A 20703-nucleotide genomic window follows, 5' to 3' on the forward strand; every position below is an offset into this window, starting at 1 on the left:
CTTATATTGGATCTTATGGAATCAGAAATACACTCAGGGTAGGGTTAACGTTGAGTTGGGTAGTTCACATTTTTGCTGCCCTTACTGTACCTGCTCTGTAGATAAATAGGGCAATGCCGTCTCTAGTGTTGTTAATCACAGACATTTTCACAAGTACAAACTCAAGTACATGTATATAGTTATTGATGCAAATTGGCAATATTATTATATTATTAGTACTGTGTAGAAAGAAGGAGTATCCATTTTTGTATGGTGCAGTGCTACTTATTTTTCTTAATAACTATCATAACTATATTTGTCATCCATTGTTTCATTGAAATGTGCACTGTTTTGAGTTGACTTTGCAGTTGAAGTGATTTCTGAGTTGGGCTTCAAGCATGATAGTTCAAGCAGGTGATGTCAGCCGTATGAAGGCTGAGCATTCAGTACGGAAGTAACATGAACTGAACTGTTCCTTCACTCCATAGGAGAGCTCTCCTTCCAGTCCAGGGCAAATGTGCTTCAGCTATACTGCTCTGTTATAAACAGAATCTTCATCCTTTAGTGCTGCTAATCTAGCACTAAAATTGTCTTCCCTGTTTCTAGTTTTGCCTTTCAGTGCTACTTAATGTTGAATCATAAAGGTAATTCCAGTTCATTGCATACACTTAGAATTTTTTTTAAATTCATCTCATGTATTCTATTCGGCCCCACAATGCTTATTTGTTCAGAATGTAAATAGAATTTTGGTTGTCTTGACAATCATGTTGATACTTTTAGTTGTTGCCATTTGGCCTTGCAATATACTACCTCAAGATTTTTTTTTTAATGCTGCCGCAGAGTTAGGAGGCAGAATATGCTCAATTACTAGTCTATTTTTTTTTCTTCCATAGGAACTGTTTCTTTGTTTGAGTAGTTATAAGGAATCATCAATAAATCAAAACAGCAGAAGAGTACTTTTTGTGCATTACCATAAAGAGCAGTAATTAATTAGTAGAAATGACTTTATCTTGTATCAAATGATAGTCTCTCAAAAGATCTCCTCACTAATAAAATGTTGCCCAGAAAATACATCCTTAGATCCTTTCTGTGCAGCAGTGTGGAGTAGTGGTTAGGGCTCCGGACTCTTGACCGGAGGGTCGTGGGTTCAGTCCCAGGTGGGGACACTGCTGCTGTACCCTTGAGCAAGGTACTTTACCTAGATTGCTCCAGTAAAAACCCAACTGTATAAATGGGTAATTGTATGTAAAAATAATGTGATCTCTTGTACAATTGTAAGTCACCCTGGATAAGGGCGTCAGCTAAGAAATAAATAATAATTAACACGTCTTCAGAAGGTGGTTCTCATAGCCCATTAAACATAGTAAATCAAAGTAACAAAACAACATTTAAATGTGTGTCCTATAAATATGTACATACTGTATTATTATACGGCTGTGTGTGTGCATCATTTCCAGTTATTAATGATGGAAAACAACTCACTCTGTGGACCAATGTTGAGAAAATCATGTGGCAACTTAGTGTACTATAGGTCAGTGCTCTATGACTAATAATAGCCTTTCTGTACAATTGATTTTAAATCACCAAGTGACTTTGTAACAACCCTGTACAATCCATAAACAGGGTATACATGTTTTTTTTTTCCTTAATTTGGTAAATTCCTACAGCTAGCTATTTTTGCATCCAGAGCATGCAATATATACCCTCTCTCTTTCCTCCTAAATCTGGGTAGAAAAAAAAAGATCCCTTGTAGCTTTCAGCACATGATGATGTTTTCAGGTACGGCACATTTCAGTTTACTGCATGGTGTTTATTGACTCAGTGGTGCTAATAAATATTATAAGAGGTTTGTTTTCTGAAAGTACTTTGTAATATCAAACAAGCGTGCACCACTTGACTCTAGAGGTTTTTTGCAGAACATGAAAAGCATAAAAAAGGAAAAAATATGTATTTTGTCACAGTTATCACACTTGTAGTTTGTACTTTTTAAATCTGCTATAAAAACAGCCGCGCCATCATTAAAATATAATCATGGCCTGTCCACTAAACTAAATAATGTCTAAAACTGCCTAGTAATACCAGCTATATTTTAAGTTTTGGCTTTGACACTTGAAAATGTCTTGTCTTTGCAAAGGACTCCGTGGAGCAATTGCGTTTGCTTTGGCAATCCGAGACACATCCACTGAATCCAAACAGATGATGCTAACCACAACATTGCTCACCGTGTTTTTCACTGTCTGGATCTTTGGTAGTGGAACTGTTCCAATGCTGTCGTGTTTGAGTATCAGGTTAGTGTGAACATTCTTTTTACAGAACATGTCTAGTCAATATCAAGCAGGTCCACTGATTGCCTGTTATATATTTTCACTGTGTCTGCTCTTTATACTAAGGGCATTTAATGGGGTTTACAGTAGACTTCCATTTTCAACTAACGATTGCTTTATTGTTTAAGAAATAAAATGTTCGAATTATGACACTAGGAAAGCAATCTGGATCATAGCTCAACTAGCAATTTGACCTTTAGGCTGAACATATCAATACCACATTGTATTCTACCAGATATCCAGAGCAATTGCATAGAGTATACAATATATCAGGGTTATTATCAAGTGTGTATATTTAATATCCTTGCCTTATTTTGTGTAATGCAATTAAAGAACATCCTTTGTCCCTTACTGAGTATACAAGAAGCGTGTCTAGTAACTGTTCATTAACATGTGTCATTAATAACCATATGAGCTGTTGACCTAATGCAAACAAATATTTATCCAAACAACATCTAATTGCCTTTGATGTGTATCTAATTAGTAAAGAAGAGGTGAAGCTGTTGTGCTTAATTTAAGACCTGCCATTTTAAAGTTTAAAAAGCATTTATATTTGGTCTAGTCTATACAATTTTCTAGAAAATAAAGCAATTCCTGCTGGGGATGCTTTCGCTAACACATTTCTTTTTTTTTAATTTGCTGTATGGATGTTGTATTTATCCAACCAAATGTATATTCCTCCCCTGGGACCTCTTCTCAAAATACTCTTTTAAAGAAAAGGCTGCCAGATTTTCCATTACTTGCCTGTAGTATTTCAATAGCATCATCAATACCTGCCTAGGTTTCGCTCAGATGACCACTGACTCACAATCAGGGGCATTACAAAACTGCAGACAGTTGATGAAAATACTATTTAGATATGTATATATTGCTTGATTTTACAACCAACAGGGTTCAGTGATCAAGAGAAAGATTTAGGCCAGGAATGAAATGCATTATTTATCCATTAGGCTGCTGGTCACTTGACCTCCACCTCCACAAAGTTGACCACCCTGGCATCCATAATCAGTAGGTTCTCTGAAAGTTTAAAACTGTATTGCATTAATTTTTGGAGGTAACAACATTTTCGATGGTCAGTACCACCTGTGGAAGCTGCTATAGGTTGGTAGTTTCCCTTTAAACATGATTTGCTCAAGCACCCTGATGCATTGGATCCTATCTTACTCTATTATAGAAGATCATCAGAACCAGACATCCTTGAGATCTCCTTTAAATATTTTCACACTTTAACAAGCATGTGAGGTGTTTGATTTCCCTTGAACAGGAGGCCAGGTGTTATGTTCATCTAAATTGTAGCTGGAGCCTGCATCTTCCAAATTAAGGATCAGGGGAATCGTACAGCAGCAGGTACCACACAATGAAATCATGAGCCCAGGAGTTAACTCTTCTAATGTATGGTTTGACTAGCTGTCAAACACTTTGGAATCCTGATTGGATTTGGAATCCTGATAGCCTCCAAATCCAAAGTAACCAATGGTTACCACTAACCCATTCCGTCTGTTATTAAAGGAAAAGGATGTGCTTGATGACTGCCTTTTAAAATGTTTAACATTTGTGGAATGCCTGAGAGAAGGCAACAATAAGGTTGTACTCACAAACGTAAAACAGGCATATTTATTGTCATATACATATACATACACTGGGGCCATTCCATGAAAAGGAAATATTTGTTACACTGATAAGTATGAGAGTAATGGCAAGCCCAAGATTCTCAGGGTGATGGGTCTATCATAATACATGGAAGTTAGTAATAGTGCCTTTTTTGGCAATGCACAATTCATTCACCACATTATGCAAACACTGTAAGACATTTACATTTCAGAGGTAGCAGTTTTTTTTTTTTTTTTTATTGTGTAGTATGCTGGAGGGATAAAAATAACTTAAGCCACAAGCTTTAAAGGTTCCAGTGTGGCATCCCATGCTGACAGGTACTCAACTGCTGTGCTCACTGATTTTATGACATCTGAGTTTTCATGCTTCAGAATATAAAACGACAAAATGTTAAATAATACTGTTGCAAGCAACATTTCCTTGCTTAAATTAATTTCTCAGCAGTTGTTAATTGTTATGATTTGCAGTTAATACAATCCTATGTTCTCAATCTAGTTTTCTTAGTCTTAATCCTGCCTATATGTTATTGTATATTGTGATGTGATTGCTTGGTTTTTTTGTGTGTGTGTGTGTGTGGTTTGGTAATATATTAAATAATTTATCATACAACATCCCTTTCCTGTGGAGAGTATTTGGAACTATTTTTGCTCTGCACAAAGCTTCATCAACCAGGAAATAACGTCATTAAGAAAGCAGGTCAGAGAGCAGATGTGCTAAGAGCTTGTCATTGTTGTAGCTGTCCCACTAAATCTGGGTTAAGAACATGGGGAATAGACCAGAATTACAACAATGTTGACTATTGTTGGTTGGCACTTTATCCATCATCACAGCTGTGCGTTTCCTGTACTGTAAGTGCAAGCCTAAACTCTCAGAACACTTGTCGCTTGTTTGACACCTTTATCCAAGTGCTGTACACATTTCTGACTTTTTAAACATACAAAAATGAAAGATTAGAAGACATGTAACCAACATATTTAAAGATTTTAAGTAATATTTCAGATGAAGAGTGGAACTGCTGGGCTGGAGGCAACAGTGGTGAATCAATGACGTATTGTATAGAGAAAGGCAGGTTAAGAACAATGTGAGGGATAATGAATGTGTTCTTGATGTTCAAGACTGCACCACTTGGGAGGTTGAATAGAACTATCACATCCCCCTCAAGAAGAATAGGACTGATAAATCGTCCTCCTTTGCCCACTTTGGGACTTCGGGAGCAACAGCAGTAGGTTAGTTTAGGGGATGTTGATCCCAACCAGTATAGAGAGAGTTCCGTAGTGCAGGAGGTTCCTGCAGCAGGACATCTTTTTTAGTGAGACTAGCGTTCGCCTTGTGTGGCAAACTTTGCTGGTATCCTAGTGGCAGCACGTGTGGTGTTTAATAAAACTGTGCAGCGTGTTAACACACAATGCTCTGTGTGTGACTTATTTTATTCAGTGACGACCCACACGCGTAACACTTCCCTCTAACACTAACACTAATAGAGATTCATGACAGAGAAGCCAGCCTACCACTATGGAGTTTCTTTTTTTTGACAGAAACCTGTAAAGGTCTGCCTGTGGTGTTCAAGGCTAGAGAAGGTGTGGGTCTATTCAATTGAACTAAACTGAGGTGTATCTCAACAGTGCCTTGGACTTTTGTCTTTAAACGGTGTGTGTGAGCGAGTCTCTTTTGTGAATTGTTATTTTAAAAGTAAGTAATATGGAACTTTGTTACTTTTTAAATATTTCAACAGATCTAAATCTAGATCTAAACATTAGCATGTTTTATTTAGTTTAATAACTGCAGTCATGGCACCATTTCTTTTCAAACTGCCTTTTTGCTCAATATACTAAGGATTGCCCTGTAAGGAATGTCCAGTTTATTATATATTGTTTGCATGAAGTCAGTTGACTCTAAAACTGAGCTTGGACCCTGTCAAATATAGATAACTTAACAAAGAAACAGTTGGGTTAACCCTGCAGTTCATAAAAGGTGCTATAAAGTTAATAAAGCAGGACAATGCAATGTTTTTATACCATTCATCCCTTTATAATTTGCGCTCCCGGTTTGTGAAAGTGAACCTGTGTAGACTATTTGCACAGATCCAGAGAGAACTAGTAATTCCTCATTTTATCATTTTAATCTTTTCAATGCGACTATGAAACATTGAAACATGTAAAAACTCCTGTAGCATTCATAACATGCTATATATATATATATATAAATGTGAAAAGAGGAGGTGTTCTATAAATGTAGGTCTCTAAGCATCTAGACAGTTATTTGCTATCAAGCCCCTGTGGACTTTTCACAGGGCTCTACACTGTTTCCACTATTTATTTAACAAAGAGTCTGTAAATTCATCTTAGCAGCTGGAAGTAAATTCTGAATTGCTTGTATGCTGTTTTATTGTAGTCCTTATTGGATATTGATACATGACAAATACATGACAAAAATAGGCTTGTCTTTAGTCAAATGTATGTGTGTATATGTATGTGTATATATATATATATATATATATATATATATATATATATATATATATATATATATATATATATATTATATTTTACTGCTTTGAGCAGATTGCTTTTCTCACAGGCTTGTCCCTATTTAGCAGCTGAGATGGTCATATTTCCATGGAAACACAAAAGGAGCTATAAAAAGCAAGTGCTTTGTGGAAGACTTCCACTGCACTTTGAAGGAGGCAATTATTTTGTTTTTGAAGCAAACTGTTTTTTTCTAGTGTCCCCCTGTAGGGTCTATTCTTCTGAGCATTTCCTTTATCATTTAGTCACAAGTTTGACTGACCACCATTTCTTTATATATTATCATGCCTACTATTCCCTGAACAGTAGGTCTATTATAAATTACCTCACTTTAACATCTTAAGAACTACATTTTTAATGACACAAGTATTTGTTTGGATATCTTGCAGTTCAATGCACTGCATTTGTATTATACGAGAGACTTGAAGTAATCAGAGCTGGGATATACTCGATATCAGAATGCTGTATCTGGCTAGTAGCTTTTTACTCATAGATTCATTGACAGTCATTTTTAAGACGGGGGAAAAATACCTGTTTAATTTTACAAAACTGGACCCAAATAACTGTCTGCTTTAATATCAGATAAACAGGCAGTTTTCCCTTTCAAAAAATAAATTACACATTTAAGTATAACACTGAGAAAATGACTCAATAATTTCTGTTGATTTCATTCAATTGTGGTTAAATCCACTTTTACGGACAGCAATAAAAATTCTTAAACTAGAATTATACTCGCATGTAATTGTAGTGAATATGAACATCTGTGTTTTAAAGCTATTAAAATGCCAGAGGATTTTACACGAGTAATTGATTCCAGTAGCTATGGCTTTGATATACAAATCCAGTATATAAAAGTATATAAAATTGATGTTATTTGGAACTGTGCCAGATAAACAGTTGAATAACAACCTAATAATTGAAGCACTCCAGGCAAGATGGTTTTCAGAATGGAACATATGACTTAGAGTGATAACCAAGGCTTTAAAATCCATTATTTTAACCTATCTTTAGCACTGGCGAGATTGTCACGTCCCTTCAACTGCTTAAGATCATTGTGGTGTTCTCTGTTGTTTACACTTCCTTTTTCCTGTACCATGATAATGCTTCCTGTGGTAAAAAATACATTTCCATGGCCTGAGTCAGATTCAGGAAGTAATGGGGTTCCAGGAAGAACAATATACATTTTCTAAAGCTGTAGCGTGGAACTTGTTGATAATGCGAACAAAGGCTCACCCCTTTAACATATTGTTTCTTGGACTTCAGTTGGTATCTATTCTGTAGAAAAAGCCATGAGAGATTTTTTGGACATTTATTTATAATGATGAACCACTGGGAGGGGGATATCTTTACAAAGCTTGGTAAATGTTTAAGTGTGTGAGGTGACTAACATACAACGTATGAAAAGAGGAAAAAGTAGGTGCGATCCAAATCAGAACACTTTTTAATAAAGCAAAACAAAACATGGCACTTCATTATGATGCTGCTAAACTTAATGAGAGGTAGAAAAATTGATTTTAAAGTCATGGTAAAAACATCATTGTTTTCAAGCAATTTCTGCTTCAGTTAGCACAGTGATGTTGAAGAATAGCCTGAAGAGATTGTTTAGGTTAATGAGCTTTTCAAGTTGTTTCAATGATACCTTTCAGGTTTAATAATAAATACAGAGGTAACTGGTGTTCATCACATTGGCAGTGCTAAATCCAATTAACCAGATTTTATGATACATATAACAGTAATTCAGCTTTGCTCGAGTTTAGGCTATTTATAATAGGTTTAATCCTATAGTCTAGTCAGATTTGGTGTTGCTAGTAATGCCCTGTGTTCTTGGATTTCCATTACGACACAGTGTTCTCCACTACATCTATAGTTATTTCTTTTGGTTCTGTCCTCATTTGTTATTTAATCAGTAAACATTGATGCTGAATAGCTAAGGGAAGTTTTGAACCCCAGAATTCACAGATTAGGCTGATATATGCTATTAATATAGCAGCTTTAATGAGATAATGACTCCTTTTTTCTTGTTTGTCAAATGAGCCAGCAATAGTGATTAATCCCATCTGCTCTTGTTAATTAATTTTAAGTGGTTTCCCAACGTATTTCAATGTAGGGACCACCTTGGTGTTTGGATTTTTCCCACGGACCACCTGCCAAGCATTTTTTCACAACAGCTTTTTGAAACTATTTTTATGTGTATATGTATAAGTAGGCTACATGTAGAAATTAAAGTATTCACACCTAACTTAATGAGATTCCTGGGACTGAATCATCGCTTCCAGTTGATAAAGGAATGTTGTCGTTTTGCGCATTCAAAGTTGCTGATGGCAAAGTTCCCATTTCTTTTGTTTAAAAAAGTTTTTTTTCACATTCTGAATGCTTTATCGATAATGGTGTCTCAATTTTGCAGGTTTAAGAGTTTTGTTTGACAAAACTTCCTTACAAATAATGCACTGGGGCTTGGGTCATCCTCGGATCCAGTAAATGTAAATACTAGTGTTGATCCCTGCAACCGTTACCTTGTGTAGCAAATTCATCTATCCATTTCTAATGCAACTTATTGGTGGGCTGTGATGTATAAATTAAACGGGATTGGTGGTGCACAGTCCATAGGATTTAGCATTTTGGTTAAATCTGACGGCTTCAAGGACACATTATTTCCAGAAGTACTGTTAAGAGAATTTAATTTTGACAGTCTTGTGAGATATTAAACATGTCTGAATAAACCCATATAATAACATGCAGCTGAAATTGTTGTAATGTTTTTAATTTTGTTATTGTACTTAGTTATTCCAAACGAGTTAGGAATAGTTAAAAAGGCTAGGTCAGCCAGATATCGGTTTTTTTTGTTCCCCTGAACAGTGAAAACAAAACGAGCAGTAGAATGAGCACAGATTAGAAAGAGCTGCATTTATGTGAATACTAGATGTAGATTTTGTTTTTTAATAATGCTGGCTAAAAAAGAAGTCTAATTTTGACAAGATAAATGTGCCTTCATAATGTTATTTACAGTAGTTAGTATTTGTTTCACATAAGAAAACTGTTTCAGTTAATGGCGGCTTTGAAGGCGATGCTTGGTATTGCATCAAAGGGAGCTGTAATATACATTAATGTATAAACACACCCATAATAAAATAAAACAGGTAACGGGTGAACATGACTACATACATAGCTTATAATTTATATATAATGTAGTTAAAGCTGCACGTTGTGTTACTTAGCAATAGATATTGTAGTAGCACAGCATGTGATTGTGTAGAAATGGATTTTTGCAAAAACTGTGTAACCGAACTGTGGGAGTTGTTTGCAGACCACCTGGAGTTTACTTATGGGCCACAAGTGGACCACAGGTTGGGACCCACTGCTCTAACCCATACTTTTGTTTCCATTGACCCTGCTCAGGTTTACTGTAGTTAGACATTGGATATTTTTCAAATGATTATTGTACTTCTTTGTTTAAATAAAAGGAAGGCCAATGAGTGCATTCTTTAAAAAAAAAAAAATAATAATAATTCCAATCAGTTACTGGGCAACTTTACCTTTAACATACTTTTTTTGTAGCTTTCAGTTCAACTTGGCTTTTTCCACAGTGAAATTGACAGGGGAGCTGAGTGGGAGAAAGAGCTGAGGTCTTGAAGTCGTGCAGAGAGCGAACTCTGGAGCCTCAGAAGAGCCAAATGTACAACAACCCGAGGGGAAAACAATATTGAAAAGAAAGAACATTTGAAAAGGGCAATACAGACACTCCAAAAATGATAAACAGCCAGCATATAAATATTGGGATACTGTAGAGGGGAAACTGGACTGGGTTTTCTGGTCAAAAAGTAATAATAAAATAGCAACAGTGATAGTGTTCGTGGTTAATATTTATGCAGATTATGTAGATTTAAATACTATTTTTATTGTTTGCACAGAAAATATTCCTGATATTTATTATATTTAAAATTCAATGCAGTTCCAGGGCAGAATTAATTCTAGGGGGGCAAGGTGTTTAAAAGTAGTCGGGTAACATGGTTTTGTATTGCATAATAATTCTTGTATGTAATTTTATTTAAATATAGATGTTTAGAAATCGTATCCTGCGAAGGAGTAAATTACAACAAAAAAAAAAAAAACTTTGCATAGTGGAGCTTTGAGAGAGTAGCTCATATCCAAACAGCAATGAACAGTGGTAACCCTAGCCTCCATATTGACTCAAATTATCAAATTCAAACTAACAAACGTCAAGAAACACAGAGTAACATTATTTAATCTCATTAGTAATACGGTACCTTACTGGTCCGGGTTTCTTTGAGCTCCTGGTTGTTTGAATGTGAGTTCTTTAACGTTGCGCTGCTTTTTCTCCCTGTAGTCTGTACACTGAACACACAAGGAATTTCCCGCCAGCAAAAAAAAAAAAAAAGGTCCTGCCCAAGAATCTCTGGACAGCCAGCTTGTTATCCTTTTGATCAGCTTAGTGTGCTTTCCTATAGCTTTCAAAAACATGATATCATCACCCGAATAGATGACTCCTCTGTGCTACTGCATTAGTTAAGGTAGGGCTAAGGAAAGGGTTTAAAAATAACTAACACATTTTTTTTTTTTTGTTTTCTCACTATTTATTATTTAAGATGTGTAAAGTAAATTACTAACAATTAAATAAGATTGGGTCATTTTATATGCATTCTGAGACCAAAAAGGTCAAAGGTCAAATTTCAGGGTAATGCATTTTAACAAGACCAATATCTATTTACATATTTGTCTTAAACAATTTTTGTTGTCTGAAAAAGATGACTGTACATTGAATTTTGTTTTGTGAACTTTAGCAAAGACATACCTCATTGGTTTTTGCATGAAAATCTTAGAAAAAAACATTGTTTGTTTTAATATATAAATTTGTCTGCTTTCTTTAGCCTTCTGTGGCATACATAAAAAAAAAAAAAGTATTATGGTGACCCTTCAATTTTATAGCTTTAAAACATTTCTTTACACCTGTTCTTTGAAACAAAACAAAAAAAATGCATGTCTTCTCGCAAAATATTGATATAATGAATTATATGTAGTAAAAAGCACTCGTGAATACGGGTCAGTCAGCACACGGATTTCCTACAAGAAATCATTTTTTAGGAATTCAGAAATGTTCTCTATATCAGTGTGCCTCATAGTTTGTGTTTTAAGCAGTGTTAGTCCATTCTGTCCATTTTTGACCACTTTTTACACTTACATGCAACACATTTCGTGTTGACATTGGAGCAGGATTTCTGAGAATTCCCTGCTGTAGAGTGGTGTTTTTGTTTTCATTGTTTCTTTTTTGCATATACGGGACATGATCGCTCGTTGTGATCACTTCAACATCCTCTGCCAGCACATGTGTGATCGGGGACGTTATTCTAAACAGAATGAGATGTAAAAAAACATTTGGAAGGAAAATGTCCTTTCCTCAGGCGCTGGCATCTTCACGCGCGTTGTCAGAACTGCTGTAAATGATACAAAAACTGTATGCAAATTAGCAAAATGGTAATGACTCGTCACGCACACGTGACCTTTCCTTAGCCCTACCTTAAGTTAACATACTATTCTTCTTGGGAGTCATTTTCTCGCCACGATCCGTGTTTTTGTCGTGTTTTGTAACTTCCCTTTTAAAATGACTGTGAGCACTGTTTAATGTGTTTTGATTTCTGAATTAAAACAGAGAAACTGTTAATTGCGAAATTAATTCGTAAAGGAGAGGCGAAAAATCTGAAGAAAACACTAAAACAAAAGCCCTAATGTTTGTGTGTGTAACTCGTCTCGACACGAGAAGAGGAATGTCTCTCGGAGAAAATTAGAGGTAGTCTGTTTTTATTTGTAATTTTTTTTAAAGAAAACTAGCTTAACTAAGTATACAAAAAATGCAACACATATCAAAGATCAATCTATTAATTTTCTTTCTTAAAGTCTGCATCTTCCCTTGGAATAAGGTTAGATAGTAAAGTAGCTTTCTTTTTGTTTTTTGTTATTAGTAACGTGAGGAACTTGCCCTAAAAAAAAACATGTTTTCTTTTTGTGAGCTCACATTAATGCAAAAGTTGTTTTAGTTAGTACCGACGTACAAAAGTATTCTTCATTGGTGTGATGGGGAACAGGTTCCCTATTTTTATAAAAATAAAAAAAAGGACTTACTCCTTTTTTTAGAGTGTAGAAAGTTGGTTTTGTTTTACTCTTTCTCCATGCCCACCTTCCGTGTGAAGGGTGATGAGTTCAGAAGCTCTATGCAGATAGTGGATGAGAAACATGTTGCACAAGGCAGCTTTTCCATTTGCGTTGTTTCTGACATACAGAGGTTGAAAGCTGTGTTTTGGATAACGGGAGTGTAAAACTGTCACAATTAGTTGTTTTCAAAATAATCTAGTTTGGTTGATATAATTTCAGTCTTAGCCACAGGCTGCTGTTTTCCCTCTCCCCAAAAGTGACACCATTACGTATGTGTAACAAATGGGATGGCTGAGGGTGTATCTAAAATAAATACCCTCATTGCTACAGAGTAGAAAAGAAAATGGAAAATATGAGAAACCACAGTGGAATTCTTAGGTGCCGTATAAACAGCATTGTGGATTGTGGATGGTTTTCAGTTTTATATATATATATCCGAGACAGTTTCGTAACTTCCCTTTTAAAATGACTGTGAGCACTGTTTAATGTGTTTTGGTTTCTGAATTAAAACAGAGAAACTGTTAATTGCGAAATTAATTCGTAAAGGAGAGGCGAAAAATCTGAGAAAACACCAAAACAAAAGCCCTAATGTTTGTGTGTGTATAACTCGTTTCGACACGAGAAGAGGAATGTCTCTCGGAGAAAATTAGAGGTAGTCTGTTTTTATTTGTAACTTTTTTTTAAAGAAAACTAGCTTAACTAAGTATACAAAAAATGCAACACATATCAAAGATCAATCTATTAATTTTCTTTCTTAAAGTCTGCATCTTCCCTTGGAATAAGGTTAGATAGTAAAGTAGCTTTCTTTTTGTTTTTTGTTATTAGTAACGTGAGGAACTTGCCCTAAAAAAAATCATGTTTTCTTTTTGTGAGCTCACATTAATGCAAAAGTTGTTTTAGTTAGTACAAAAGTATTCTTCATTGGTGTGATGGGGAACAGGTTCCCTATTTTTATAAAAAAAAAAAAAAAAAAAAGGTGAGGGATAAATACAACCGCTAGGACACCAACAGACTGGGGGTAAAAAAAAACCAACATCTGCTGGGTTTTCAGGATTTGTAAAGCAACAAATTCAAAAGAATCTGCTTATAGATTCCTTTATCATGGAGGTTTTCAACAGCAGTCACACCAGATAAGGCTTGTGCCCAGTAAGTTAAAGGACTGTCAGCTCTTGTGTGTCATCCAGATCTAACCCATGAGAAGGAATCTACTGCTCAAGTGTGGTCTTTTACTTATAATTGATATGATTTACAGCACTCTCCTTAGCAGAAAAATGATCTTGCCTTACCTTAAATATGTAATACAACAAAGAATTTGAATAATGTGTTATTTTTAGTTGACTGTATCTGGTTGCGCTTTTTTATGTTCTACATTTTCTTTTTCATGACTGTTTTTTATTTATGGTAAATTACCGTGCTTATTTAGGCACTATACTATTTGACTAGGGAAAGATAACGTAACCTTTTCACTTCCTTTTTAGCGGAATTATTGAGCTTATTGCTTCATTTAAGTTGTTTTCTTTAAGTTTTCAGGGCATTTTGTTAATGCACGTCTATTTTAGTTTTTTGTTGTTCTACATTTTTTTAATGCAACTGTTCATTTTTACCTTTTTTTTTTTACACAACAGTACTCACACACGTTTGGTCACCATTATAACTGTTGCATGAAACCTGAGTGTAATAATCCAGCACCTCTGCACTTAAGCATTTGTATATCAGCTGACAAGTGTTCAGCTGATATCCCATCACGCCTGTCTTCTTAAAGGCGTACAGCCTCTATATATGAACCCCCAATATCTCTCACAAGCACCTGGGTACATATTGTTACGATATCACAACAAAAGGAATACGCTATTATGTACTATATATCACCTTACAGTACAATAATACAACAAAAAAGGGACTGAATGATAATACCCGAAAATAATGTTAATATTTTTAATAAGTAATAAGTAGCCAGTGCAAATATAGCACTAGTCACAGCAGTCACTGGACGTATCCAGATCTTCATGATTTCCATTACATGAGAGTAGATGTTAAAACTTCATGCTGATATGAACTCGGCTCTCGCCAAGATAAGCACCAACTAAGACGTAGCTTTACAATAAACTAATGTGATCCATCTGTGTCTCCATCCATTTGCGTTTCCTTCCATATGATGATGGAGACATCCTTCTGCCTGGTGTTAATGGCTGAAGTGTAATGCTGGCTTCAGGGATCAACTTATTTTGCCTCCCTAGCGCATCAGCACACACAACTGCTGTGGTGCTGGCTCCGGGGGTCAACCACAGTGCGGTCTCCCCAGCGTATCACCATGACAACCGTCTGGATTGAGCTAAGTAGGGTACATTTCTGGGGTCTTCAGGTGGGCACCTTCCATCCTCGGTGTTTCGTCGACTAGCCCACGACACCTGAAGAGGGCTCGACGGTGATTCTGGCATCTCAGCATCACCCCCTCCGCCCCCCACTCAACTCAGCCCAGTTTACTTACCCGTACATCAGCGTTTCTTTCTTTCTTTCTATTGTGCTTGAGATACCCAACCAGAATCTTTCCATCTCAACCACAGCCAGTTGCTGCTCCTCTCTGCTGCTTCAGATAAGTTCTTCACTGTGCGACGCAACTCTTGGCCACTGAATCCGATGTCTCTGAGAAACCGGGTTGTAGAGTGTGCAACAAATCCTCGACAACCCACCTCCACTGGGTAAACCCAGACTCTCCATCCTCACTGTTCCTCTTCAGCGGCTAGTTGAGCATACCGCAGTTTCTTCCTTTCATACGCCTCATCTACAGCATTCTCCCATGGCACTGTTAACTCTACCAGGTGAACAAGGCATGCTGATCCAGACCACAAGACAATATCTGGTCGAAGGTTAGTGGTGGCAGTCTCAGGTGGGAAAAATAAGCCATTGACCAACATCTGCCAGCATTTTCCAGTCTCTAGCAGCTTCCAGTTGTCCTGGGCAAGACTTGGTTTTAACACCTTTTTTTCGCAGCTGCTCTCCTGGGCGGAGGAATGTTGTTTTTTGTGTGTAATGTTTTGATGGAACTGGTGGCAACTTATTGATCATGTTACGCTTGTCTTTTAATGCAAAGGCCAAACATCGCAGCACCTGGTCATGGCGCCAAGTAAACCGTCCTTGGCCAAGACCCACCTTACATCCTGTCAAAATGTGCCTTAATGTTGCAGGTGATGAACACAAAGGACATGAGGGATCCAGTCCTACCCAGAGGTTTAGGGTCTGTGGTGATGGGAGAACATCATATTTTGACCTGATGAGGAAACTGATCCTGCTCTGTTCCATTGTCCATAGGTCTTGCCAGCTGATCTTGCGTTGTTCCACTCTCCCATCTCATCCATTCTCCCGGCTTGACCTGGGAAACGGCCTTTATGCACTTCATCCTCCTGCTTTTGCACCTCGTTGACTACCAACTTCCTCTGTTGAGCTGGGGCTGTCTTGTGCCATGTAGGAGGAGCTGAACTGAGACCAAGACCCCCTCTGATATCATGGGGCATGCTGAACTTGCCCCATGATATCACCGATTCGAAGGGCAGCCTTTGCATCTTCCATGACTTTCTTTGCCACCCACTTTCTTCCAGTTTTCAACACAGATGCTGCCTCCCTTACTCATTTGTATGACTCTACTAATGTCATTTCCAGTCGGACCTTGGCGCACTTAAACTCCTCGATTAGAGCGGAGACTGGTAGCTGCAGTAGTCCTGCTGAGGCAGTGTGGAACTCCCAACCTTTTCCTGATGTATGAACTGGTTAAATATGTAACTCATAGTATTTGGCATACACAGACATAAAATAGACTGTACAACAGCGGTCATGTACTGTAAGCTTTTAGCCATCTGTTATTTTGTCTGCAGAAGGTCTGGAAAAGCTTAAAAAAAAAGCTTCCACCTTATCCCGAATTATAGAAAGCTGTCTGGAATTCACAGCAGTCTTCATTGTTGCATGAAATATCTTCAATAGTAGAGATGGGAACAGGTTGACAGTCCCTGAGTGGGGCAACCTTTGGACAGGTGCACAGCTCTTCATTTTAAATATTGCTTTAGATCCTTAAGCACTGCATGAGATTCATTGTCAGATCCTTCTCCTGAATAATAAATGTGTAACTTGATTTTTTTTATTAACTGTGTATCAAAGACAGTTAGACACAGGTTAAGAGGTTTGAATAGAGAATCAGCAGAGCATCCTCATAGAAGCAGGTTGGAACTTCAAGTAACAGGATCAATTGTTCTTCTCTGTGGATCGTTACATGCCCCGCGCTGTGGCTGTCAGTGTTTTCGGGTTAAAAGATTTGAGTGATTTGGCAAGTCCTAAATCAGATCGGACACTAGCAGTAAAATAATATTTTCAGTCTATTAAAAAAATCTTGAACATTGCTCCAGTTCAGTTTTAATGAAACACAGTTTATACCTAACATAATATTAACACAGTTTAAAATATGATTAATCTGACTAAGTATAAATATTTGATTTACAAGGGGTGTGTGTTATGCAATAAAAGTGCTCTTGTCATGTTCACAATGTGAAATTTCCGTGATCACCCCTGACTTCAAAGGGAATTGGTTGTAGCTGTAATGGAGTAATGTGCCACCAACACTGCCATGTCATGTAATTGGCATTATGACTAACCGACATCATAGCTTAACACAATTTGTACTTTCACTATACACTTACTGAAGTGAAATGAATAGCCTCAGCATTTTATGATTTTTATATTCCAAAGTACTGTATTCCTTTAAAGTGGAAGTCTTGTTTGAGCTTTTAGGAATGTACTACATAGCTGGTTGTAATTGCAAAGCAATGATTTCAATTTGGTATACTAGTCAAAGCATGCCATCTGTGCATCAAATCTCGTTAGAATTAGGCCAGACTACAGTGTGTTTTTTGTTTTTACAGTTTTGTACATGTCAGGTTAATACTCTACTAAGCTTTAATGACCCGTTCAGCTATTAAGCAGTTCTATCTACTTTATTCTTAGCACTGCATTGAGTAAGGTTCTCATCCAGCAGAACTGTTATTACATGGCCATGTTTCACGCAGCAGTGCTGAAAGATCTGTCTGCAGCAGGTATCCAGCAGTAACTAATGGGAGCAAGTAGCTTAGTGTTAAATTTCCAACATTTGCGATTGAAGGATCTAGGGATTGGGCATTTAACAATGCAACTAAATAATTTGCAAGAATAATTCAGTTTGAAACAAATTGGTATACAAAGAGAAAAAATAAAGGAATATAACATTTTCCATTCTAAACCATGTATAGAATTTGTATTAGCAATGGAACATTGTACCCCTGTTAATAGGACAAGTTGTATGTGTTGTGTCAGTGGTTAAGGAGAATTTGAAATACTGATGTCAGAAATATTAAGTGAGCAACGGAATAAGAAGACCTCATGACCCAACTATGCTCAGCATGAGAAATAAGCTCTATAAATAGAGACATCCAAAAGCAAATCCCCTTGACATAGGGGCTAGAAAGGTACTTTAGCCATGGAATTAGAAATACAATAATCCGTCACATATCTGACTGCGGTGGGACCAGAGTAAGAGCGGATATGTAAAAAATCAGATGAATGAATCCTGTTTTATATAACATACACAGCTGTAACAACTGTATTCACATAAATGTTGTTTTGAGGTTCAGCTTTTATTAGGGAGCGCCCCTAAAGCCCTGGTTTAGAAAGATACAGGGTATTAATGCTTGTGACAGGGTAGCCGTCTGCCGTGTGCGTGCGTGCATTCACTGCTGAGTGACAGGCAGGAGATCGAGACGGAGGTTGAAGTTGATACGCCCTGCAGACGAACAGGATTTATTTACATATCAATTCACTGAACAGCTCACGTGACACCGCCAGCAATGGCAGCACACGAAGCACATACAACACAGTATACACAAACTTTGGATGGGTCTACAATATCTGAACTAATCTTCTCTGTTCAATAATAAATTACCTTTGCTGAAGAGGTTGATCACGGCGGCTAAACTGCTAGGGTGGATATGTGACGGACGGATACACAACGGATTACTGTACAATATTTCTATAACCATTGCACCACATTTTCTTCTAATCCTGATGTCAGAAATATTGTAAATGGCTCACACCCACACTCTGGTCCTTGTTTAATTATATAAACAGCAATATATCCAATTCCACAGCCATTTTGATCATTTAATTTGACCATATGCGTACCAAGGTTATGAAAAACATCTGTGTGTAATTTCTTATGTTTAGTGAATTTATTTCTGATAAAAGTACAGTATGTGAAAAGCTAAGATCTGTCTATTTGAAAGTTTTCCCTGGCTGACACATACACATGCACTGCATATAAAACACTTGACAAAATTGAACACAACACAACCATGCTGCTTCGTGATTGCGCTAATATCAGGGACGCTGGCAAATTTAATACACAAATATTTGCAACATCAACATCATATTAAAGTAAACAGAAAACAAAACGGGAAACACTGTAACTTTTGATAAGAAACAACCACTACCACGCTGCTTTCTCTGATAAACTCTAATAACATTGGCCTCCACCCATTTGAGATTAGTGTCACACCCAATGAAAGATGTTGCTTTTGTTTATTTTAAGCTAGTTAAGCCATAACTAAAAACACTCAATGGCAGAAGGCACTGAGAAAGACTTCTTTATAATAACGGTTCTCATTTTTTAAAAAGTTTCTTTTCATATTACTATTCACTTTAGTTACATATTTGTTAAGCACGAGTTACCACATTTCTGCCCTTTTGGTTAGTGAACTGTAATGGTTCAGACCTTTGCTGGCAGTGCATTGAAAGGCATTAAGCTTTAGCGTATTTAGAGCGGTAATTAACATTGTTTTCATTTTGATCAGGCTGCAGAGAGCACAGTCTGTGCAGAATTAGATCTACTGATAAAACTTCATTCATTTCAATGGGTCTTGACTTATAATAATAGGATAAGACTTAAGACATACTTTAAGAGTTTGATTATGTGATTGTCTTTTTCACTGTCCAGATTTTATTTTAGTTTATATTTATTTACAGTAATGTAGTTCAGTGTGGATATAATCTGCCCCCTCTCCCCCTTTTCCATCTCATTTGATTTGCATAGTAGACAAATTATCGATCCTTCTTTTTTTGTAATTCAGGTTTAAAATGTAATAGTTATTCTTCATCCCAGCTTCCTTCTGTACGAATACAGTGGGAGGGCGTCACTTTGAGCAGTAAGGATTCTTTACATGATTGGTAGGCTGGCGGTTTGCCAATGAGAAAATGAATGTTCCTTTACAACTTGTCTATACATGACCATTTTAGTATAGGTCTGGATAAATATTGGATGCATGAATTCCCCTTGAAATATGTCTACTATAGTGAAACACACATCCACTCAAGCCCCCTTAATTGTAGGGCTGGGACAATGCATCGAATCGTTGGAATAACAATCAATGGATAAAATAACCATCAATGATTGAAAAAGAAAAAAAATTAATTAATAGGACTGTATTTTATTAGGACCAGCAAAATTTAAATCTACACTCTTATTCCTTGCCTTTCATTTGGTTCCTTTAATTAATAATAATAAAAAAAACTCCCTGCCCACTACGCAGCACTTACGTTTTCAGAGTAATAAACATGAGGCAATACCACCAACCTGCGCGATCATTCAGTAAGACAGCACCCAACAAAAACCTTCAGTGACAGCTTATTTTGGAAAGAAAGTTGATCCAAAAAGCATCAGAGCAAAAGAAATAACAGGCCTGATAGTGGATGTTGTCACAAGATATAGGTTTCTAAATGTTCCCTCCATATGTTAGACCATGTTTCTTTACATTAATACTGGGTTTCCATTGTCAGGTGTTTTCACAGATGTATACCTAAATCAAACGGTATTTCAGCCCACAATTTAAACACAGTAATTTCTGTCTCCTGATACATCCACCCTTTTGAAGTTTGTTTCAATTGCAGGAAATGAATCCACTTCACAGTAGTATTACAGGGCGAGACGCAAGTGTGCTAGTTTTTATTTTTTATTAAATAAACAAATAAAAGATTTAAACAAAACAAAACACTCAAAGCAAAAGGCAAGAGGGCCAAAACAAACAATA

General features: G+C 36.6%; 1 protein-coding gene across 1 annotated transcript in view; it reads left to right on the forward strand.

The window, feature by feature from the left end:
- LOC117416778 (sodium/hydrogen exchanger 9-like) overlaps window positions 1-20703 on the forward strand; it is a 67576-nt gene that overhangs the window by 29295 nt on the left and 17578 nt on the right. The window contains exons 12-13 of the mRNA XM_059034203.1: window positions 1647-1758; window positions 2114-2267. Of these exons, the coding sequence (XP_058890186.1) occupies window positions 1647-1758; window positions 2114-2267 (266 nt within the window). The remainder of the gene's footprint in view (window positions 1-1646; window positions 1759-2113; window positions 2268-20703) is intronic.

This window comes from Acipenser ruthenus, chromosome 12, assembly GCF_902713425.1.
Source record: "Acipenser ruthenus chromosome 12, fAciRut3.2 maternal haplotype, whole genome shotgun sequence".
Classification (NCBI taxonomy): domain Eukaryota; kingdom Metazoa; phylum Chordata; class Actinopteri; order Acipenseriformes; family Acipenseridae; genus Acipenser; species Acipenser ruthenus.